At 30.5% G+C, this 26,988-nt stretch overlaps 1 protein-coding gene across 1 annotated transcript; it reads left to right on the top strand.

Annotated features, from left to right (window-relative positions):
• On the top strand, positions 1-26,961 carry LOC140445762 (uncharacterized). Its single transcript, XM_072538089.1, has 2 exons — positions 1-368; positions 20,249-26,961. The coding sequence occupies exons 1-2, from the start codon at positions 140-142 to the stop codon at positions 22,516-22,518; spliced, it is 2,499 nt and encodes an 832-aa protein (XP_072394190.1). The 5' UTR covers positions 1-139; the 3' UTR covers positions 22,519-26,961.
• Positions 26,962-26,988: the final 27 nt, after the last annotated feature.

The following is a 26,988-nucleotide window of genomic DNA, read 5'->3' on the forward strand; positions in this document are numbered from 1 at the left end:
ATTTATTTTTATTTATCATCCATTTACAACACAATAAACTATAAACACTTTGGTTAGAAACATGAAAGTAAAACAAGAAAATATATTATTGACAAAGAATACAAATTAAATATATCCATGAATAAAACAGAACATAGATATGGCAGATTTATTTAAAAATGAACCTGAAGCTTTTCAATCTTCCGAGGGAGAAGACGTAAAATCTAAGTATCATCATTCGAACCAAATACAGACAGAAGAATGCAATAATGATCTGAAATTTGAGTCAAATGAAATTGACTTTAAGTATCAAATCTTACATACTGAAGACGTGGAATTTAAGCCAAATGTAATCTATGATACCCCAAAAGATGAAAGAAATGAAAAAGGTGAGCAAATTAGCTTAATATTTTTATCCATAAAATCGTGTATTCAATGACCATTATGTGTAATAGCACATACCACAAAGTAATCTGCTGTAATATGAAATTATTTATTAATTTGTTTCATTTTACATCTCTACAAAATAATTGGTGTTTATCAGAATGACATAGCGATGTTGCCGATTTCGTCATTTGAGCTGTCTTTTACGAGGATGTATTGAAATATTCTATTGATTAGTTTATAGTTCTATTGATTAGTTTATAGTTCTATTGATTCATAATATACTATTCATTGAATATTACAAGCATCATGCAATGCCCAAGAGAGTTTAAAAATGTTGCTTTGCAAACAAGACCTCTACAGCCTTTATCATTTCTTCCTTGAAAGAAAATTTACATTCTGAACTATTTTTAGTTAAAAAAATTACCAATAAAAGTCTTCATTACCTGTAAAATTAAAACTGTCTAGCATTTCTGCTGGAGCTATTGGGGTTGATTCTCTGTGAACGAGAGTATTTGGATCCACAGAGAATCCAACGGAAGAATTACTCTTTAAGTTTTCTACAAGAGGTGGGGGAGTTACTTCTTTGAGAACAGAACCATCACCATTTTCAGTGGATGCATTAATTTCTGACTGATTCTCAGCTAGTGGTTTGTCAGTCACTTCGCTTGCTATAAAGTCTGTCTCTTAAATATTTGGCGGTTTAAAGGCCAAAGTCCAGTATTTTTGAAGGAGCTTGTAGTGTTTTTAATAGAAAAAGCACTTTCATATGCACGTTTTGACAGAGCACCTAAGTGTCTAATTGTTATTACATTAGCTGGATTTGGTAGCAGCCAGTCATGATGCGCAGCCGCTAGATACGTTTTAAAAGTGCCGTAGACTGCAACGTCCAAAGGCTGTAACCTGTGAGTAGTATGAGAGGGAACGACAGCTGTACGATTTCATTTTCTCGACAGTCCTATTACTGTCACAGAAATGTGGGATTCATGGTTATCTGCAAACAGCAAAACCCTATTTGTGTTGAGTACATTTCACGTGACTGACGAAGTGTTTTATTACCCCAGGAAAAACTTCTGATGTCATCCATCTCCTTTTATTTCCAAAAGCAATAGCTGAGGCTGGATATTCATCTCCTAAGTATTCTACTGGGTTTCTTATTCTGGGGGATACAAAAACCGGTGGAACTATTCCTCTTGCTGCGTTAACAATACCAACAAAATTAATCATCAACGACAGGTTTATTGAATGCCATTGCCCTGCAGATGCTTGTGTTCTCTGGTTTGTGTAAAGATATATCTTTTTCGAGCTTTTTCATAAAGCCTCTTAACCAGTCAAGACCTAAAAGACCTAAACAATTATTGTAATAATCATATGGCATAAATCTGCGATCTTGTTAAGATTCATATATGTTGGCACCTTACATCGTGGTATGGAATTGGCACAATCGAAGGCAAGACTTCGTATTTGCATGTAGTTTAGCTCATAATTCAAATTAGAACATTTTTTTTTATGTAAGATACAAGTTGTTGTACACTGTTATAAATATTTATCTTGATATATATATATATATATATATATATATATATATATATATATATATATATATATATATATATATATTATATATATATATATATATATATATATATATATGTATATATATATATATATATATATATATATATATATATATATATATTGTTATGAAGTATTGTTTGTTTGAATGATGAGCAATGAGTATTTTTAATAATATAGAGTTTTTATCGCGGTTCTCAAAGAATTAGTTTGTAAGTACTTTTTTAAATTATCTTTATTATAACTATTATGAAACACACATATATATCTAACCTAGCCAATGTAAATTTAAAATAAACTCTTTAAATTGGTATTCTTATAAAACTAATTAAATTCTATAGACAATGTAAAATTTAAACAAACTATCTTCAAATTTGAAATTGTTATAACACTAACTAAATTATATTAACAAAATTTTGTACATTTCTTTCACTGAATGCCTAAATGAACTGTTTTCCACTATATAGATTCTAATCACCACTGAATGTCTTCGTACTTTGGTTATCCTTGTTTTTGTGAAATTACTTTTTCCAATTATCAGCTTCTACCAATTTAATATATATTTTTCTTCACCAGCATTTATAAACCACCAAGCAAAACCAGCAAAACAGCATTTATATTTATTCTTCTTTTCAATATACCAATATCCAATTATTATAAGTTGATTTATACTAATCTCCAATCATATAATTTTAATTTCTTCCAACATTCTTCTAATATACTTTTTTAATCTTCAATAATTATTTGTGTATAATTATAAATGTGCATTAAAATATATGCATAATTTTTAATCTTCATTTAACTCACTATATTAAACAATTTGAACTGATTAACGGACTCTAAATAACTTTCATACTTCTTACTAAACTGCTTGACTTGACTTTCTTACTAAAAACTTCCTCTGACTTACTTTCTTACTAAAAACTGTCTTGAAAATTCTGAACAATTGACTTCACTAAGTAAATGTATCTATCTTCTAACTAACTTTCATAATAAACTGGCCATCTTGAAAACAAATCTCGGGTATTTATATCTTTTTGGATGTTCCAGAATCATCTGGTAAGAAATCATGTTCGATTTTGTTCTATTTCTTCTATATGGATGTTCTCGAAAAAAGTATATGTTCGATCAACAGACATAATCATTATTCCAGAATGTTCCAATGTAAACATAGGTCAAATTCTGTAATCTGGAGAATTCTATAATTTTCTATTGATAATTTTGTTGACATTTAGGCTTTTCAGATCAGAATAAACATTTAAATATGTAACTAAAACTCTAATTTAATAAAATACACATTTTAAACAACGTATTATTATAACCCCACTTTATATTTCCAATTATTTCCTAAAATGTCACTTACTGTATAGTTGGTTGCCTAATCACTGTAACGCTACCGTGCTACAATGATATATACTAGGCCAGAATCGCTCGTTGTCGAAGAGAATTGGGCGGGGTTATAGAAACTATATCGTATTTTAAATTCAAGCACAATTAGATAATATGAAATTATAATTTATTATTGGACGCCAAAGGGATTCCAAAATATTATTTTATGTTAACATTATCATAAACAAAAAATCTTTGTATCGTATTAAATTAAGAATTGGTTATAAAGAAAATGAATATATATATATATATTAACCCCAAATTTCGAAATTTGTTTACATTGAAAATAATATAGTTATTTATCAACTAGGAACAATGAAGAAAATAAACCTTTAAATTAAATTAGAACACTTCACTATATTTTCATTTTTTTTTTTGAGTTCATAATCATTTCTGTTGTCTTGAAAGTAGGTATAATAAAAATTGGTACAACCTTAATCTGCTCTGTTTCTCTTCTTATTTAATCAGTCACCAAATAAACCATTGATTCAGCTACGTACTATATCAAATCAACACCATCCCAGATAAGAGGGGTTAGGGATTCCATAAAAAGATACTGCTACTGGGCCATGATCTGGAATAACTCCATAGCAATACTATCTTGCGACGAGTATTAGAAATATAATATCAGCATTATAGCCTCTCCAATAAGGGCCTAAAAAAATAAATATCTCTGAATTGAGACCCACTTTGGAAACACGTCTTAACGGTTGGACGGTCTTAACAGAAAAGAGCGAAGCGCTATCATGGCGCCTGAATCTGGAAATTGGGCGTGAGTGACAAGTTGAAAAATATGCTCATCTACCGGATATATTTGGGAATTACAGAAGAATCCTTGAGTCGGCTACAGGTAGGTACTTGACAGATAGATGGGGCTATTAGTTTTATTAAAAAAAAATATAATCGAAATATATAATGAGTTTCTTTTAAATCTTTTGAAACGGTTACACAGCCCTCCCCACGATTTCAACTGGGTACCAGCGTGGAATCGGACTAGGCATGGTGGCACACCATACTAACCTTTTCAAAAGTGGGAATAGATATACGGAGAGGTAAGACAAACAGAATGGACAAATATAGCTACAATCTGGACTCACAGAATCCTTCTTTCACAACTCACGTGGGAACAACTCAAAGATTTCAGAACAAAGCGAAACAGAACGCATAGAATATTTATGACTCAACTATAAAAATGTAAACAAAAAAAAATTGCATTCTCACTCTCAAAATGCATAGGGTATTTCACCTATAACCAATATCATGAACAAAGCGGAATAAAACAAAACATATCTACAAATCATTATTTGAGACCAAATGCTCGCATTTAATCGAAATAATATAATTAAGATATTACCATTTGAAATTTCATAAGTAATATAAAGCAAAACATACTAGTGTTGTCACCAAGATACAAAACAGATAATTTACTGCGTAGTCGTTATGAGACCTAACACAATAAAACACAAAAAAAATAATGTTATCGTTTGTTCAGAAGCGTAGAGTCTTTCATCTATGACTTAATCCACGAATAACATAAGAATAATAATACAATCGTATCATTAACGCCATAAGATACAAAATACAAATGTGTCATCGTTTGTTCGGAAGCATAGAGTCTTTCATCTATGACTTAATCCACGAATAACATAAGGTAATAACGCAGCGCGTCATTATAGACACATTTAGAAATACACAAATAAAAGGAAAGAGTTACTAATAGTTCAAAATTGGGTACATTAAAGTTCTACAAAGACAAGCCTTAATAAGTTTACTGGGAGAGGTAGACATCAGAATTTCTGTAAGACACATCTATATTTAGAAACAAAAAAAGGCTGATGTTTAGTTATTAGTATGACAACTAGAATTTGTGATAACTAACGTGTATCATCCGCCTATAATAGGGACAACATTGGTAGGTCAACTTCGGGTAGGGTCAACTTCGGGTAGGGTCAACTTCGGGTAGGGTCTAAATAATTCTAGATTACATAACTAAACAGGTATTGGAGAACTAAAAAAAGTTTCCTGACGCGGGAGGCTGTTATTCTAGATTTATTACTGAAATACAATTATGAATGGCTTATCATTCCGACGAGTCAACTAGCGGGAATCCGCTTACTTCATCCCTAGCCTTCCTCAGTGTCTGGCCATTCAGAATATAGGATGTTAGACAGCAATAATCTTTTCAAACATTATTTTGGGGGGTTTCGAATAGAGAGTCGAAATTCGAAGGTCTTCACACTAAGAGTAAAACTTAGGCAAATGAACAGATACTATAATGAACTATCATTGGTAACTAGACAGAGGAATCTTGATATCTTTGGTATAGATACCAAAAAAAATTACTTGGATTTATAAATCCGTAAAATAAGATAAATTGAATTTTGTATCCACTTGAAGACAACTAAAGGTATGTACAATTTATTGTAATATAAACTAACATAAGCATAAAAATATCACATTCTACCAAGGCATTCTAAAAATAAAATGAGATTAAATTTTGCAAACACCCTTAAAATCAATATAGGTTCTTGGTCGGGGTAGCACAAACTCAAGATCTCGATCAATACAAACTAGAGAGAGAATAATACCGAAGTAGAATAAGATAAGATAAAAATAAAATTTATGTCGAAAAGAAATACGACATATATACATATATATATATATATATATATATAGACATATTGAACACAATAAATGATCAATATTATAATAATAAAAAGTAAAACAGTTCAACGAACTGGGGTGCGAGCCAAACTGAGTTGCTCTGGAGATCGACGTGCGGAGTCTCCTACACTACTTCCAGAGGCTCGTCTCTTTGCGACAACATCTGAGATACACAAAATTATTAATTGGAATAGGGATAGGTCTACTAATCCACTTGACTATAGCAGGATGCTCCCTGACTAATAGTCAACACCACCGACATAAAACAAGGGTTGTCGAGACAGCTCAAAAAAAAAAAATTGAAACGTGTCAACTTCCTGAAGGGAAAGAAGCACTAAGGGACAGATTTGCCGAAGCAAAGTGGTATTCAATGTACTAAGTACTAGGGTATCAGTGCTGTACTGACCCCACGCCAAAAAAATTTGGAAAGGAAACGAATCCTCTCCAGGATAAAGTTCGCGTTAGCGCAACTCTTCCTGTACACGGGCCACGGAGGGGTTGAATAGTCGCTGGAGAAGGTAGCAAAGATTAAGTACGCAAAGGCGTAAAGGGAATCAACTAAAAAATTAAAAATTAAGAATGGACTGAACATTTTAGAAGAAAGGTATTAAAAATTTAAGAAAACCGATTTATTCGGTTTCAGACAAATCTGAATTATCCGACGAAACGACTTAGATAAGTTTTAGGTCTGAATAAAACAAAAAAATATAAACAAAAATCATGACATATTTACATGCAAAATTAAACTGGATGCTCGATTTGATGAATCGACATCAGGTACAGTTCGTTGGCTATTAGGCACAACGACCAATGGCAGATTTCTATAAACACGGCTCTAGCCTAACCAACAGTGTGGAACAGACCAGTGCTGAAGTTTCTGGGAGCGAAAAGAAGGATGCTTCCAGCTCAACAAAGGCGGGTGGCCAACTAAGCAGTTTTAGCAAACTTCGCTATAGTTATCCACTAGGTAGACAACCTAAATAGCATCAAACAATAATAAAGTTGACTATGACAGTCAAGCAATGAATGAATTTCCAACCACTGGTTGAAAATTAAACGCAAAAGAAGAAAGACAGGATGGCCAATAGTTCTATAAGAATAGCCTCTGGGATTGATCACAGCGGAAAATTTCCAACAAGGAGACTCCCAAAAGGACAAAAGAAGAAAATAAATCCAAACCGTTAATACACAATCTTGGAGAAGAAGAAAGAAAAGGGGTATATGGCATACAAGCCACAATCGCTACACAAACAGTTCAGTCTAAGACTGATGTTTCCAAAAGAAACAAAAAAAATCGTAAGAGTCTTCCACGAAACAAAAACTTACGATAAGACTTAAAAGGAACGGAAGAATCATTACAATCTTCCAAAGAAATAGAAAAATATTACAGTCCATCGTCAATAATAAAAAATCATGATGTTGGATGTAATACACCGCAACAATAAAAAAATTTGAACAGTAAAACATTTTTGACACCTAATTGAATCCAATATGGTCGTCATACAAATCACAAAGAAATGTTTACCATTCTCTAGCAGAACTCTAACAGAGTCAAAATAATATAAACTTTTAATTCTCAGTGGGTCATTTAACGGTAGTACCAGAACTATTTCAATTGTTAAACAAACGTGGTCTTAACGTCGACATAAAGATAAAAGATAAATTTACAATAGGCGGCAGCGGGTTGTTTCACCTCTGTTTATACAAAGAGTCACAATAGACAACAGTAAACTACTCCAACCTTCACTTGTACCATATCGTGAACACAAGATAATAAATGAAAGCTTTCGAGCCTTAGCCAAAAGTCTCAAAGCAAAAAGATATATGTGGTCTAATAAACTATTAGAAGACCGCAAAAATGTCAACGACAAAAAAAGAAAGCTGCTGCGTATACAACAGTCTGACATCCACACAAATAACTCAAGATACAATAATACAGGTCACGTGCCTGTACGTCCTACAGGACATCTCAAGAAAAAAAGGTAAAACCACAAAATAAAAATAAGTTCCAGTACCAAAAACATACTTCTACTACATCTGACCACACAAAGACATAAAATTAACATAACAGAAGGAGAATAGCAATATTTCCGCTCTATATTCTCAACAAAGACGCCTTAGGCAGAGAGAAACGAAGTCATATCATTACTTCCTTATACTTTTAAAACAAAAGAACCATGGACTGTAAAATATAGAAAGCATTTTCCTATTCAGGAAATAAAATTTTCTTTTCAAAGTACGAAAAAGTTAAACTATGAAAAAATAATTTTTTTAAAATAAACGAAAGACAAATTAAAAAGAAAATTTAACAGATAACAGACTAAAAAAACATATTAAAAACATCCTATTATCAAAGAACTCAACTTCAAATCCTCGAAAAAAGAATATTTCGCGTAAGTATTCTACACGAATCCAGATAACATATTTTAGAATTAGGTAGGTCGGGACAGCCTGTATATAGATATAGTTCCCGGCTGTTTGCCGCAAATAAAAACCATGAATCAAGGTTAAGAAATAAAATTCACTTAATTGATTTTTCAAATAACGAACGCTAAAAGCCATTTCGTTTATTTAAAATAAACACATTGAGGAATATAATTATTATGGTTCTATAAACAAAAAGACTGAACTGCAAGGAAAAAGAATTGAGGACTATACAAATTGTCGAGACATATTAGCCGGAATAATTTCAAGGTTTCACTCAATTTAAACACTAAAAAAAGAAATAAACAAAATTCATTTTTCACTTATGGAATGTTTACCTAGGCGGACGGGGAATAAACAGACGATTATCTTACCATTCAAAATACGACCATTAAAATGCACACGTAATAAACATTCCAAATACGTATTATGTATTTCACAAAATTAAAAATACGACGAGAATATTTCTACGCAATTAATTTTACGAAGACTAAAAACGAATACATATAAATACTTTGCAAAAAATTCTAAAATAGTAGCAGTGTTGATTTAATGAAAAATTGAATAAAAGCAAATACACAATTGAACTAAAAAAATGGTTCAAAACATACAGACTTAATTAATTACATATACAGGGGGGTACAAAACAACTAATAATATTGAAAAAAACTCTGAAGATACAGGAATATTCAAAAGCCCCACACGCTTGGCGACATTTTGTAACGAAGGTACAAATGGAGCAAATCTAATACATGCCCCACGTTGGGGGGCGCCATTTTGTAACGCTACCGTGCTACAATGATATATACTAGGCCAGAATCGCTCGTTGTCGAAGAGAATTGGGCGGGGTTATAGAAACTATATCGTATTTTAAATTCAAGCACAATTAGATAATATGAAATTATAATTTATTATTGGACGCCACCCCTGGTTTATCCTCGAAGGGGAAGAGCAAAAAAAAATTAAGATTTATTGAAAGTTTACAAGAAAACTATTCTTTATTATTTCTTAGTAATGAACAAAAAGAAAACATTAAAAGTTACGTCATCCCAAAGGGATTCCAAAATATTATTTTATGTTAACATTATCATAAACAAAAAATCTTTGTATCGTATTAAATTAAGAATTGGTTATAAAGAAAATGAATGTATATATATATTAACCCCAAATTTCGAAATTTGTTTACATTGAAAATAATATAGTTATTTATCAACTAGGAACAATGAAGAAAATAAACCTTTAAATTAAATTAGAACACTTCACTATATTTTCATTTTTTTTTTTTGAGTTCATAATCATTTCTGTTGTCTTGAAAGTAGGTATAATAAAAATTGGTACAACCTTAATCTGCTCTGTTTCTCTTCTTATTTAATCAGTCACCAAATAAACCATTGATTCAGCTACGTACTATATCAAATCAACACCATCCCAGATAAGAGGGGTTAGGGATTCCATAAAAAGATACTGCTACTGGGCCATGATCTGGAATAACTCCATAGCAATACTATCTTGCGACGAGTATTAGAAATATAATATCAGCATTATAGCCTCTCCAATAAGGGTCTAAAAAAATAAATATCTCTGAATTGAGACCCACTTTGGAAACACGTCTTAACGGTTGGACGGTCTTAACAGAAAAGAGCGAAGCGCTATCATGGCGCCTGAATCTGGAAATTGGGCGTGAGTGACAAGTTGAAAAATATGCTCATCTACCGGATATATTTGGGAATTACAGAAGAATCCTTGAGTCGGCTACAGGTAGGTACTTGACAGATAGATGGGGCTATTAGTTTTATTAAAAAAAAATATAATCGAAATATATAATGAGTTTCTTTTAAATCTTTTGAAACGGTTACATCACATGGTTCACTTAAATATATTTACAACATTAAAATACAACTTTTTACAATTATTATATGCTAATTTCTTAAAAATTCCCTCACATAAATATATTTTTATAAAATTCTCTAGTATATAACTTCTTAAAATAACCAAATACTTTTTTATATCTAATATATATCTAGTATATAAACTTATAAATTATTTTCTATAAACACTAATCATCACAATACCCCAAAATAATATTTAAAATAAATAATTTACTTATTATTTTTTTAAATATTAATTTTCTCATACCTTATTAAATTTAATAAATCAAAATTTTTTTTTTTTTATTTAAAATGTGTTAAATACATCCCTGTTCGCTGTCTATGTCAAACTGTCATGTCAAATGGAAGTTTGTGTGTTGTATTATTGTGTTTATATTTTACAATGGATGATAGGATACAAATCTAGGAATTATTTCCATTCAAAATAACTTTCATCAATATAAATTGGTAAGTTTTTACACTTTATTATATTAGAAAGACATTTTTATAGAATCAATTTTGTATCTAACCCCAAATTATGATTTTTAGGGTACCAACAATTTCCATTTGTATAAAATCATCCAGTATGATGTCAAATTGATTCACAATAATGAAATCTACCATCTATTTAACAAATCAAGTCTATTGAATAAAATGGATATATCAGTAATCTGTTTTTATATTAGTGTTAAAAGGTATAGAAAACATTATTCAATCTCTTCATGATACTTAAAGATGTCATTGATATGAAACAGGCCTCTTAGTCTGTTCTCTGCATCTATTAACACATAACTATTTAGTCCATTCTGATTTTTAATTCTATATGGACCTTCAAACATTGGTTGTAATTTCTTACAACGGTTTTCTTTAACATCACTTTTTCTAAGTGAACGAATTAACACTAGGTCTCCTTTTTGAAATGTGATTGGTTTTTTTATTTTTTTATTTTGTCTTCTGATATATTTTTCAGCTTTCCTCCTAATTCGGTTATTCACTTTCTGCATTACTTGTTCTAACATATCCTGATTATATTCACTAATCCATTTTCTGTTTCCTATATGTCCAAACATTAAATATTCTGGTACTTCTTCTGTATTTAAATTGTGTGTATTATTTAAAAAATATTCTACTTGTGGTATATGTTGCTGCCAAGTTTCATGTTGATTTTGGCACACTATTCTTAAATATTTTATAACTTCTTTAATATATCTTTCTGCAGGATTTGCCTGAGGATGTCTGATACTTGTAAAATGAATGTTGATTCCCTTTTTCTCACAAAATGCTCGAAATTTTTGGTTGTTAAAATATGTAGCATTATCTATTATGCAATTTCTAAATGGTCCTATCTCTTCGAAAAATTGATTAATATATAATTTTAATGTTTTAACATTTGTTCTGGAGCAGGGATATAGTTTAATAAATTTTGTATATAAATCAACTATCACTAGTATATGCTTTTTTCCTGTTGTACTGAGAACTAAATTTGAGATAAAATCCATGGAAACTGTATTTAGTTTTTCATATACAACATTAGATTTATATGTGTTCTGGTTTTTGAAATTCTTTTCTTTGTTTAGTTGACATATTGGGCATTGGGTAGTAATTTCTTTTGCTATACTTATGTCATTCTTTGCAAAATAATTGTTCCTAAATAGCATCCATAGCTTTCTTGAACCAATATGCATATAATTGTTATGTAAATTTTTCAATATTTTCTTTGCTAAAGTTCTAGTTATTACATATACTTCTATGCCATTTATTATTTTATAATATACCCCATCTTTCCTAAGGACTTTTTGTTTTTCACTCAAATTGATCTGATCTCTTATAATTTCTTCTTTAGAATATAATCCAGTACTTTGTACTAATTGATTTAATCCAATTTTTATTGTTCGCTGTCCTTTTTGTGGTGTATTTTCTAACCTTGATAAAGCATCTGCCACTATATTGGATTTTCCAGAAATGTATTTGATTTCAAATGAGTATTCACTCAATATTAGACTCCACCGATGTATTCTACTGTTTCCATATTTGTTATTTAATATAGATGTTAAAGCTTGGTGATCTGTTTCTATAGTAAATTCATTACCCAACAAATAAAATCTTAATTTTGTGACACAGTGTATTATACTTGCTAGTTCTAATTCTGAAACTGAGTAACCCTTTTCATGTGGCTTTGTAATTCTTGAAATGAATTGTATTGGATATTCGACCCCATCATGTATTTGTAATAATACCCCTGATAATCTCTCTATTGATGCATCTGTTCTTAATATGAATGGCTGTGTGTAATCAGGATAGTATATTTTCAAATTTGACAGAAAAATGTTTTTAATCTCTTGGAATGCTAGTTCTCTTCTCTGATCCCATCTCCATTTTACACCTTTTCTCAGTAGTTCCAGTAATGGAATTTCTTTTATACTTAGATCTGGTATCATCCTTTTATAATAATTAATTATTCCAATAAATCCTCTTAAAGTTCTTAAATTGTGTGGTGTTTTATATTCCTGAATGACTTGTGTCCGTTCTGGATCCATTTCGATTCCCTTAGTATTAAGTTTATAACCTAGATATATTACTTCTTTTTGAAAAAATGTACATTTTTCTTGATTTATTTTTAGTCCAACTTTGTCTAATGTGTTATTATAATTTTTAGGTGTTTCCCATGATCTTCAGCCGTTTTAGAAAAAATTAGTATATCATCAATGTAGTGAATTACAAAATGTTCATATTGATCCAAAATATCATGAAGACATCTACATAGAGCACTGCAAGATGATTGAAGTCCAAATGGTACTACTTTGAATTGATATACTACTCCATCTATCTGAAATCCCGTATACTGTCTACTTTTTCTTTCTAGAGGTATTAACCAGAAACTATGCTGTAAATCGATTTTAGTGAAAAATGACATTCCTGTAATTCTTCCTAATATTCCATCTATACTCATTGGTGCTTCAAATTGCTTTTCAGTAATCTTGTTAATATTCCTTGCATCCAAACATAACCTGATTTCACCTGATCTTTTTTGTACTACTACTATGGGGTTAATAAAACGTGTGTCTGCCTTCTCAATGATTCCATCTTCTAACATATTATTAATCGTTCTGTTTACTTCTCTGTATTTATATGGTATTGGGTATGATTTTGTTTTAAAATCTTTTTCTTCTTTAACTTTTATACTATGGATATAATTTTGTGCAATTCTATTTTCTTTATTGACAAGTCCCTTGTGTTGCTGCAATATGGAAACGACTATTGATTCATATTCTTCAGGGCAATTAACTTTTATCACATCTTCTTCTTTACAAATAAAATTATTCTTCATTATGTACTCATTATTCCTTGCTTCCAATTTTACGCACTCCACCTCGTAGGCATCCATCTGCTTAAAATTTCCATTCCTTAAATATTCACTACAATAATTACTCTTTACATTCTTTTGGGACATTTCCCTATCATCAAAATACATTTCTTCTTCATAAACATCATTATTTTCTTTTAATAATATCCTATCAACTCTTATTCCTTCTTCCAACTCATCTTTCTGCATAAATTTAATTATTTGCCCTTCCAAAGTTACCATTTTTTCTTCAAAATCTATCTTTACTTTCTTCTTTTCCAATTCATCATTTCCCATTAATATATCAACACATAAATCCTTGACAATAAATCCTTGCATATTAATTTCTTTATTAAGAATATTAATTTTAAAATTGGCTAATTTATCAATTTCACCCAACTTCTTATTATTTGCACCAACAATTTTAATTTTTGGAATCTTTATTATATCTGATAGTTTTAATGTATTAAAAATAAAATTCTCCGAGACTAAAGTACTTTCTGAACCAGTATCTATCATAATTTTAATCATTTTATTTTTGGCCAAAGCATTTATATAAATTAAATTAATAGATTCAATAATTTTATCTTCATCTAAAGAAATAAATTCAGAAGGTTTTTCATAATAGCAATGGCCTAACTTGTAATTCAGAAAGTTTACTGCACAAAATTTTGATTATTAGAATTGTCAGATTGTATCTGACCACTTGGATCTGATCCTATGTCTTTCCCTACTATGACTTCTACTCACATTTTCTTGCCTTGTACTATTTCGTTCCCTGTCTTCGCAGCTTCTATTCCTTCGAACACAATTTACCTGTCTGTTATAGTTAGGTCGCTCTGTATTTCTTCTATTGTTAAAATCTTGTCTATTATTATTAGTACTGTTATTAAAATGTCGTCTATTATAACTAGTATTGTTATTACAATTCTGTCTATTTTGATTACTGTTATTATTATTAAAATTTTGTAAATTATTACCATATCTATAATTATTGTTATATGATTGTCTATATTGTTGATTATCATTTTTATTATATTGAAAGTTATTATTGTTTTTTCTGTTATTATTACTTGTCATATTGCCTCTTTGTATTCTTTGAATAAAATTAATAAAACTATCTATTGTTTGAATATTTTGTACAGTTACTGTTTGCACAACATCAGCATCAAAATGTCTAGATACATTTAAGACTGTTTCTTCCTCTCTAAGTGGTGGTTCTAAATATTTTGCAACTGTTATCAGTTTCAATGCATAATCTACCATATTTGATTTTAAATTGTGATTATACTTTCCAAAATATAGAATTTCTCTAAACTTGGTTTGCTCTAATTCACCCCAATAATAATTTAAAAATTTATTTTCAAATGTTTGAAAATTATCTAAATCATTTTCAATACTAGCAAACCAAGTTGCTGCATTGTCATTTAATGTCATTCTAATATAATCTTTAATATCATTAATATTATTCACAAATCTTAATTTATGTTTTAAACTATTTATGTATACTCTAGGATGCAAATTTTTTATATTACCAGAGAATTTAATCCCAGTCTCATTTGTTAAATTTAAGTAAGGTCTCCCTATGTCTCTCATTTGTGAAATATCATCTATTCTCTGTTCCACATTTCTTATTTGATTATTATTTATTTGGATATTTTGTTGTATATTGTCTAATTTTTCTTCTGTGTTTCTCCTGTCTTCGTTAATTTTTACTTCTAAGTTACATTTCTGCAACTCTATTTTCTGTTCTATATCTATCTTATTATCTTGAATAATCCTCTTTACTTCTGTCCTCTCATTGTCTATCCTTTTCTTGTAGTCATTCCGTATACTTTTTATTTCATTTGCTACTTTTTTCTCTGCAGCTTCAAGTTTTTTATCCATTTGTTTTTCCATTTGTTTTACAATTTTATTATTATTATCTTCTATTTTCTTTTCTAATTTTCTATAATTCTCTTCTAATTTCTGTTCCATTTTTTTCATGTCTTCTTTGACTTCTTTTGAATTCTCTTCCAATTTTTTTATGTCTTCTTTGACTTCTTTTGAATTCTCTTCCAATTTTTTTATGTCTTCTTTGATTTCTTTTGAATTCTCTTCCATTTTCTGTTCCATTTTTTTCATGTCTTCTTTGATTTCTTTTGAATTCTCTTCCATTGTCTTGTTCATCTGCATCATAAATGACATCAAAGCTGCCATATTAACATTTTCCTCTCTTTCTGGATTCATTTCTGCAGTATCTTGTGGAGCTTGAACTAAAATCTCCTCTTGTACAGGTTGTGTTTCTACTTCAACATCTTCTTCATTCTTTTTGCTTCTTGTACCTTTCTTTCCTTGAGACATTTTGAGACTTTACTTGTTTAAATATAATTAAAAATAAAATCTATAATTTTTTCTTTCTAATGAAAATTAATTTGATTATATGAGAGCACTTATCTTTCCAAACTAATTCTTTTAAATAGAGAGCCCCGCGGTGGGCGCCAAATTGTTATGAAGTGTTGTTTGTTTGAATGATGAGCAATGAGTATTTTTAATAATATAGGGTTTTTATCGCGGTTCTCAAAGAATTAGTTTGTAAGTACTTTTTTAAATTATCTTTATTATAACTATTATGAAACACACATATATATCTAACCTAGCCAATGTAAATTTAAAATAAACTCTTTAAATTGGTATTCTTATAAAACTAATTAAATTCTATAGACAATGTAAAATTTAAACAAACTATCTTCAAATTTGAAATTGTTATAACACTAACTAAATTATATTAACAAAATTTTGTACATTTCTTTCACTGAATGCCTAAATGAACTGTTTTCCACTATATAGATTCTAATCACCACTGAATGTCTTCGTACTTTGGTTATCCTTGTTTTTGTGAAATTACTTTTTCCAATTATCAGCTTCTACCAATTTAATATATATTTTTCTTCACCAGCATTTATAAACCACCAAGCAAAACCAGCAAAACAGCATTTATATTTATTCTTCTTTTCAATATACCAATATCCAATTATTATAAGTTGATTTATACTAATCTCCAATCATATAATTTTAATTTCTTCCAACATTCTTCTAATATACTTTTTTAATCTTCAATAATTATTTGTGTATAATTATAAATGTGCATTAAAATATATGCATAATTTTTAATCTTCATTTAACTCACTATATTAAACAATTTGAACTGATTAACGGACTCTAAATAACTTTCATACTTCTTACTAAACTGCTTGACTTGACTTTCTTACTAAAAACTTCCTCTGACTTACTTTCTTACTAAAAACTGTCTTGAAAATTCTGAACAATTGACTTCACTAAGTAAATGTATCTATCTTCTAACTAACTTTCATAATAAACTGGCCATCTTGAAAACAAATCTCGGGTATTTATATCTTTTTGGATGTTCCAGAATCATCTGGTAAGAAATCATGTTCGATTTTGTTCTATTTCTTCTATATGGATGTTCTCGAAAAAAGTATATGTTCGATCAACAGACATAATCATTATTCCAGAATGTTCCAATGTAAAGATAGGTCAAATTCTGTAATCTGGAGAATTCTATAATTTTCTATTGATAATTTTGTTGACATTTAGGCGTTTCAGATCAGAATAAACATTTAAATATGTAACTAAAACTCTAATTTAATAAAATACACATTTTAAACAACGTATTATTATAACCCCACTTTATATTCCCAATTATTTCCTAAAATGTCACTTACTGTATAGTTGGTTGCCTAATCACATGGTTCACTTAAATATATTTACAACATTAAAATACAACTTTTTACAATTATTATATGCTAATTTCTTAAAAATGCCCTCACATAAATATATTTTTATAAAATTCTCTAGTATGTAACTTCTTAAAATAACCAAATACTTTTTTATATCTAATATATATCTAGTATATAAACTTATAAATTATTTTCTATAAACACTAATCATCACAAAATATATATATATATATATATATATATATATATATATATATATATATATATATTTGCTTGAAAACGACACTTCCTTCTCAGTTTCCTTAACAGAATCCTCCCAGTCAGCCAGAATCTCTTCTTTTGATTTTTTCTTTAGAAGAATTTTTATACATGATTGTATTGTTTGTCGTTTCACACTATATCTTTGGGCAGGTTTATACTCACTTTTAGGCTTTTAGATAAAACTGCTTTAATGGCCAGTTTCATTCTCTCTAAACTTATGTCACACCGGCTGGTCTTTTTAACATACTTTTTAGCATCTAGAATGGACTAATAATTTGTTAAATATTTTAAATTATGTTTTATAGAAACATTTAAATAAACAAAATTATTATTTTTACATGGGAAACATTCAGTTGGTAGCCGAATGTTATCCGTACAATCCAGCTGAATGTTCACCACCTGCACTTTAGACTTATTCTGTGCAGAAAAATTTAGGAGAAAAATTATTTGTGGTTATGTTTTGTCATAATAATATAGGTAACATAGTAGCCTAGTACGTATTACACAAATCAAAGATCTAAAACAAAAATGGTGCCTACCACACAAAAAATAAATTTATATAAAAACTTACCTTGATGACACTATTTTACGCTTCACTCGGAAAAAATATCTAAAAAACGTTGGAGCACCAAGAACAATTAGTCCTGTAAAATACTGATATACTTCCAACCGTTTATACTAAATCTGGCGCGAAATTCAAATAGAATTCAAAATATTAAGTATAGCCGAATGTTCCATATAGCCGAATGTAGACCTCTTTCCCCTATAGGTATTATTTTTTATTAGGATATTTATATAGAATATCAAAACGTTATTTAAAAATTTAATTTTCATTACAATCAATTGTGGCTTAACCCCATAGCAAGCAAACAATTTAATTAAACCCAGCCTGAGAGACACATCCACTTCTAAGAATTACGTTCGGGCGTAACAATTCATTGGAGAGAGGTGTATTGTGTGATGAGGTTATAAACAGGAATCACTCCACCGCGCTCCAATGCTACAGACCATATCTTTCCCCCCTATAGCACTCTGATGCGCAATAGGGGCACAACTATCAGCCAAATGCTCTTCATGTGGGAGTCCTGGGTAATAGAACTCCAACATGGTATCGTATCCGATTAAAAATTCAGGCTAGCGTTAGTCGCTTTATTCTTGTTATCTTCATGTGACTTATCCGCGAAACAAAAATTGCTTACTTGAACCTTAAGTCTTCGCTCTGGACTAGGCCCAGTTTATTTATTTTACATCAAGAACATACCTATTGTACCGATATGATTTATTTATATCTCTCTCTTCAATTCTGACCCCCTGAAGGTAGTTTAGTGGTCATTGTGATGTCATGTATTGTCCGTCTCTAAAGATCTCTGTATCTGATCATTTCTTTTAACTCATGCTTAGCTATTTTGCATATTCCTGTAATTTTATCGGTCCATCTTGTTGTGGATCTTCCTCGTAATCTTCTGCCTTCTACCTTTCCTTGGATAATATGTCTATATGTTTTCTGTGTCTGCTCTCATAACAAGTATTTCAATTGTTGAATATATGGACTTTGCTTGATATCCGTTTGCTGACTTTTAGCTGATTTAAAATTGAAATATTTGCCCTGTGGTCGGTCCACGGAATTCGTAAAAAATTTTTTACAGAATTTTTAACATTCTTCTCCAAGAGAACATTTTAGTGGAGTCGATCTTTCTTCCTTCAGCTTGTCGTAGGGTCCAAGAATGTCCAAGATTCACATCCGTATGTCAGTATTGGGAATATTAAATAGTTGATCAATTTCATTTTTAGAATTCGTGAAATTTGAGAGTCCTTCCATATTTTGGCCATCTTTCCTACGGCGACTTTTGCTAGATCGCATCCCGTTTTATTTCTTCCTGTAGTGACCCTGTGTTTGTGATCAATGATCCTAGATATAAATATGATCTCACAATATCAAACCAGTCAATGGTGGTTATGTGTGGATGATTGTTATGCAGTCTATCCACTATCGTGATCAAATATTTGATTTCGTTTTTAACCAGTCGTATGAGATCAATTAACTCTTCTTGACTATTTGTAAGAAGGGCTGTGTTGTCTGCAAAACGAAGGTTGTTTATTTTTCGACCATTTATTGAGATGCCCTTTTCCCATCCTTCATATATATTAAATAATTGTGCAGACAGTATACATCCTTGTCTGACACCTTATTCTGGATGGAATTCGTTTGAGAGTGTATCAAGCACTTCCTTATTATTAAGCTATGCAAGAATACAAGTTCTTTTTTCTCATGAGTTTCAGAAAACAATATTTTTTGTACCTACAAAGAATATTTTTTGATAAAAAAATTTAAAAATATAAGTTCCATTATATATCGGCATGGTTCACCAGTTTTATGCACTAACACCAGATTACTTTGTGTGATTTATATTTTCTTTACTATTTATTAAGTTATGAATCAAAATACAAAATAACATGCCCGGTCTACAAGGCGAATTATAACAAATTTAAGTCGTAAACTTCGGCGAGAATTTGCGATAGAAAGTACAAGTATGTCTTAGCCTGTAGAAATGTCATGTTAATTTGGACTTACGCGGTTTTTGTAACATACATCAAAATTTTAATTTATAATAATATTTTAGGTGTTCATACTTTAGTTGTAAAGGATAGTATGGTTAGTGATATGTTGGGGGATCGAGGAGAGAAGCCGTTCCAATGCACAATTTGTCTGAAACAATTCAGACAAAAGCAACATCTTGACCGCCATATTTTAACATTACACAAAGGTATAAAACGCTTCCAATGCAGGATCTGTCTGAAGAAATTTACAGCAAAAACATCTCTCATTTACCATATTCGAATTCATTCTGGAGAGGCACCTTTTAAATGTAAAGTTTGCCCGCGGCAATTCAGAAACATTAGTTACTTGAACAGACATATGAAGGTACACACTAATGAAAACCTTCTAAAATGTGAATATTGTTCTAAACAGTTTACAGAAAACTATAAATTGCAAAATCACTTACATACACATTCTGTGGAAACACCATTCCAATGCATAATTTGCTTCAAATATCTCGCAACAAATTCCGGTCTAAGACGCCATTTATTTAACCACAAAGGATTAAAACCCTACGAATGTGGGATGTGTACAAAAAGATTCACAACAAAACAATCTCTCAATTATCATTTTCGAATTCATTCTGGAGAGACAACTTTTAAATGTAAAATTTGTCCGGAACAGTTCAAAGTGAAACATTTATTAAACAGACATATGAAATTACACACTGATGAAAATCCAAAATGTGAATATTGTTCTAGACAGTTTAGAGAAAACTATTTACTTCAAAGACATCTACAGACGCACATTGGAGACAAGCCTTTTGAATGTGATATTTGTTATGAAAAGTTCTGGGATAATGATCAATGCCTCACACATAAACGTACACATATGAAGCTGCACACAAAAGAAAATATTTTCAAGTGTGAAAAATGCTTCAAAGAGTTTGGAAAACACTACCTACTTCAGAGACACTTACATAGGCACCCAGAAGAAAAATCACACAAGTGTGACGTTTGTTCTATTAAATTCGCATATATAGGTGACCTTAAAAAACATATATGCAAGCATTCTGAAGACAAACCTTTTAAATGTGATGTTTGCGATAAAAAATTCAGTCGTAATAACGAATGCATACTCCACAGAAGTACACATTCAGCAGGTTCTCTAAAAACAGTTTTTATGGATCCACAAAAATTGAATCTTCAAATGAAAGTTCATCCAAACAAGTTCAAATGTGATGTTTGTTCCCAAGTGTTTACAGAAAATGATCAATTAACTCAACATATGCTGCTACATACCAAAGGAACGGGTTTGCAACAAATTTCATGTGATACTAGCTCTCCTGTGTCTCCAGAAACTGATCAAGCAACCCAACACTTCGAACAAAAATCTTTGAAGCATATTCCATCTGACACATTTTTCAGTAAGCCTACAGAAACTAATCAATCGACACACGATATGACTCGATATGTAAAACAAATTCCACATATGTTCCATGATAAACCCATAGACAATGAACAGTTGGCAAACGATATATTTTTCAAATGTATCGTTTGCCCTGAAGAATTTACAGAAAGTGATCAATTAACTCAACATATGCTGCTACATACTAAAGAAACGGTTTTGCAACAAATTTCATGTGATACTAACTCTCCTATGTCTCCAGAAACTGATCAAGCAACCCAACACTTCGAACAAAAATCTTTGCAGCATATTCCACTTGACAAATTTTTCAGTACGCCTACAGAAACTAATCAATCGACACACGATATGACTCGATATGTAAAACAAATCCCACATATGTTCCATGATAAACCCATAGACAATGAACAGTTAACTCAATATATGATTTCACATATCACAGCAAATATAAAACGTTTCGAATGTAAAATTTGTTCGAAGTCATTCTCAGAAAAAAGTAAGATAACACATCATATACTTTGCCATATGGAAATAAAACGCTTCAAATGTAACATATGTTCAAAAAGATTTTCATCACATCCATCTCTGATTTACCATAGTCGCATACACACGGGTGAAAAACCACATAAATGTGAAATTTGCCTGAAACGTTTTAGAGCAAAACCGTTTTTAAATAAACATATGAGATCTCATGCTGGAGAAAAATGTTTAAGGTGTAAATATTGTTTCAAACAGTTGACACAATTATCTTCCTTGAAGCGTCATATCCAGAGTCATACAGGTCAAAAACCTCTTCGCTGTGATTTTTGCTTTAGGAGATTCAACTGGAAAAATAACCTATATAGACATTTACAAGAACATGTAGGAGAAGAACGTTTACAGCAGATCTCATGTGAGAATAGTATAAATATTTCAGCAGAAAATTAGTCAAACTAACATATGTTGTTATATGGGGCACCTGTATGGCTTGACGTGTTGAGTTTCAAAAAATATAAGGAATTATTAACAAGAGCTCAAAGAAAACCCCTCTTGAAAGTAGTAAGTGCGTACCGGACTACATCAACGATAGCCCTACAGGTGATTGCGGGTACGCCCCCCATCCACCTCCTAGCGAAGGAACGTAAGATCATTTACGACAGTGTAAACGGCCACCTAATAGGGGTCAAAGCCGAAGTAAGAGAACAAATGCTAAACGAATGGCAACAAGAATGGGAGACACAGACAGAAAAAGCACAGTGGACGAAGAAACTAATTCCAGACGTGAAACAGTGGTATCAATGTAGATTTAAAAGAACAAATTACTTTTTTACTCAATTCCTGACCGGACACGGCTCTTTCAGGTCCTACACATATCGCAAAAGGAAAACTGAAGATGACTTATGTATAGAATGTGCGACGACGCAGAACATTGCGTATTCCATTGCAACGTTTTCCAAGATAAACAACAAGATATGAGAGCAAAACTAGGAGAGACAACACCAGAGACTATAATGAATATAGCCATGCAAAGCAAAGATAACTTCAACGTGATAGTAGACCTAATAACAGAGATAATAAAAGAAAAGGAAACGCGCGAGAGAGCGAGACAAGATGGGAGATGAGAGTGACAGAAGACATTATCAAGGATATTTTATCCCTTATTTTACTTATATATCCTGTATCTATACACTTTTATCTTTACACTGCTTCACGAAAACATATATGTTCATATTATCTGACTTTATCCTAGCTATTTACACTTATGTTTCATTTAATATTAATTTTTTTCCATACTTTGTATCGTACACAGTACTCAATGTTTTACTTATGGAACAAATTAAAAGAATGACTACTCCTCACAGCCGGTTTCCCCGACATGGAGTAGAGATAGGGACAGCAGCGGGGCAACCGAAGTAGCATTTGCTAAAAATACGTACCGGGTCCCGCGGCTGGAACGAGGGGGTTTTAGTGGGTAGGCAGTTGCGTTCTCACGATTGATTCGCTCGGCATTACGGGTGTCTGAATTGGGAAAGCGGACTGAATCCCACACACCAGGGTAGAGGGCAGCACGCCAGCTCCTTGGGGCGCTGCAGTCTACTCTGACGGTCTTTTGAAGATTTCCTCTTCCAAAAAAAAAATGTTATATGCAGAAAAAGAACCTTCCGAACAAATTTCATTTATTGACTGTTTGACTATATTTGTTTGTATTGACTATATTGTAAACAAAAAAGATCAATCATCCAATATACTGTTGGATACTGAAGCAAACACTTAACAAGATTATTTTACGTAATAATAGCTGTGATATGTTTATATAAAATGATAAATCGATGCAAAATATGATCAATTACTGTCTTACTAATACTTAAAACACTCGTATTCTAAGGTTATTCCGTATTTATATCTAGAATAGTTATCCTAAGTATAAGGTAAATATAATACTAAAATATTTTGTTACAAATAAACTTTGTATATGTTAGTTATAAGTATTCCCACTTTTTTCCGAAATACTAGTTTGGCAATGTCGCAATCTTTTGCACAAATACATAGAACAACGACATATTGAGTGAAATATGTCAATTTTGATTTTTCTTTGAAACCGACAACTGACCAAATATATCTTTTCTATATTTGTTATCTTGTTGAGTTGAGTATTTTAAAATTGCAAAAAATTGAAAAAATTGCCAGTGTATTTTGAAAATGGATTTATTCTTTCTTTGAAAGTTTTTCTTTTTCGTGTATTATCCATCATATTAATTAAATTATCAACTTCCTCGATAGCCGCAACACCTCTTAAACACATTTTTTAATTATATACATAGCTACTCACAAAACACAAAAAATTATATATTCTTGTCACTGATGACTTATTCATAAAATAGGTTATACCATGATACTATGAATAACAAGATAGGATCTTCCCGTAGCACAAAATCGGTCGTGTTCGCGCATGCCGTCATTGGAGAGCAGAATTTGAATTCTTGTTAAAGTTAAATGGGATTTTTATGCATTCTGTGATGAAATTATTCGATTAGCAAAATAATAATATTAAAAAAAGGTTTAATAATTACAATAATCGTACACAAAAGGATATCTCCAAACTATTTATTAAACATTATTTATTGACACATACAAAAAACTGACATTACGAACGTGCAGCTCTCCAATTACGTCACGACTTATGCGCAATATCTTATCTTCTTAATCATAGTATCATGGGTTATACCACGGTTATACTAGACTTAAACAAGGGGGTGGGTCGGTATAATCTTGGAATAAATTCTTATACCAAGTATAACTTATATCTAAGTAATTCCATGTTTATTGTTAGTAATTTTGCCTATACCTGATTTATTCTGAGTATAAGTTTTATACTTGGTTTATTAATTATGCTTTTAATGAATAAAAAATGATCAATCCACAATTATGCCATTACATGATAAAGCAAATCATTTGCAACTGAACTCATGTGAAAATATGTAGCAAAAAAGTCAATAGCATGTCATCCAAAATAAACTAAATTAAGTAAACCGAATTAAATTTGTCTCCGAAATAATAAATTATTACATCGCACCTGCATCGGATGGTAACATCACACTTGTAAATGGCAATGAATATGCTTCTATTTTTTTTATACATGAAGATAAACATTTAAAACATATTCCATTTGTTGATTACTCCAAAATTTTAACAGAAAATGGCCAAGATAGCAAACATACGCATTTACAATTAGAATAAAAACCATTAGAACAGATTCTGTTCGCTGGATTTTGTAAAGTATTAATAGAATGCTCAGTCAACTCAAAATAAGAACTTATCCAATCAACCAATGATATACTACTACCGTATTTAGTTCAGAGAAATAAGATAAAAAAATCGGTTGCCTGTAAAGTCGGTTTTACGGGCGAAGATTTTACGTGACAACGTCTTTTTCTCGGTAGAATATTTATTGATATGAATATTATTAAATTGCACAATAGGAACAAGGAATTGAATGAAAATAAGAATTGCACAAATTTTAACTATAGAAATATATTTTGTTTACTAAAACATTGTACATGTAAACTTAAACTTAACTAATTTCTATTTGAGTGATTTTGTTGAGGATAGGACGATGATAGGAGAAATATGAAATGAAAGGAAGTGTTTCTGCTGTAATGTGTCTTGAACGCCAAGAACGCTCGAGAAAGACAGACACACAAGCACGCACCGATTCAACGCGCCTAATTCTCTAGTGCTGCGCGCGCACGATACACAGACTACCGGTATGTTCTTGCGCATGAAAGGCGAACGCGTGACATCATATGGGAACCTTAATTTTCATTCGGCAATGCTAAATCAAGCGGTAATTGTTTGAATTTTAAAATTATGTACCTATCATCGCTTTTTAAATAAAAAATTGTATTTTATAATCTTTTTACTGCCATTTTCCAATATGCATTTTTTATTAAACAAGAATTTCCATTGGCAAATAAAGATTTTATCTTTTGTCCAATATACATTTACCATATCAAACAAAATTAATATAAACGTTCACTTTACTTTTGGGTCTGTAAAAATGTTTCACATAAACTTAACCCCAAATCAAATAAGAAGTTTTAAATTTTAGATAAAATACTTAGAACCAATTACTTGATGACTTTCAAATTTTATTTACAAAGTAGAAAAAGGTTGATTTCAAGTTAAACCAGGTCAGGAATCTAAAAACTTAAAGTGAGAAAATTTTATTAGACTTTGATATACATACATATATATGTATATATATATATATATATATATATATATATATATATATATATATATATATATATATATATATATATATATATATATATATAAGAAATACTGGATATTATTGACTGTCGATATAAACAAAGAATGCAGTTTATTAGGGATGCAGTCAGTAGGTTTATCCGGGATGTTAAAGAAACACTCTTTTGACTTTTGGTCGAGCTTTCGGAATTCCTTTATTCCTTCTTCAAGACACTGTAATTCGAAGAAAGTGTAAATATTTACAACATATCTCAAATTGTCATTACAACTTACTAGTCGTTGAGATTATCTATGTAAAGCTACGACACTCAACATTAAAAACACACATATAAAATATAACATTTAAAATAATGGACAAAACACATTTTAAAATTTAGTTGAATAGTTAAAATTTCTCTTGTGACATCTTTTAATGGTGTGTTTTGACTGATCCATAGAGAACAGAAAAAAAAACAAAACAAACATAGTGTGGTTTAAAAGGTAATTAGGAGTTCTTGCTATTATATTAATCGAAATAATATTAAACCTGTCTTGATAGTATGCAACATGTTTTGTATACAGGTGTATTATGGTGTATATATGTAAAAGTAAATCTTTATTTTATTTTTGATGTTTTGTCAGTAAGTAACAATAGATGTTATATAT

Source organism: Diabrotica undecimpunctata, chromosome 1, assembly GCF_040954645.1.
Source record: "Diabrotica undecimpunctata isolate CICGRU chromosome 1, icDiaUnde3, whole genome shotgun sequence".
Classification (NCBI taxonomy): Eukaryota; Metazoa; Arthropoda; class Insecta; order Coleoptera; family Chrysomelidae; genus Diabrotica; species Diabrotica undecimpunctata.

Coding starts and splice junctions, on each gene's coding strand:
- LOC140445762 (XM_072538089.1), top strand. CDS start 140: ATGGCAGATTTATTTAAAAATGAACCTGAAGCTTTTCAATCTTCCGAG. Junction 369..20,248: donor AGATGAAAGAAATGAAAAAG/GTGAGCAAATTA, acceptor ATAATATTTTAG/GTGTTCATACTTTAGTTGTA.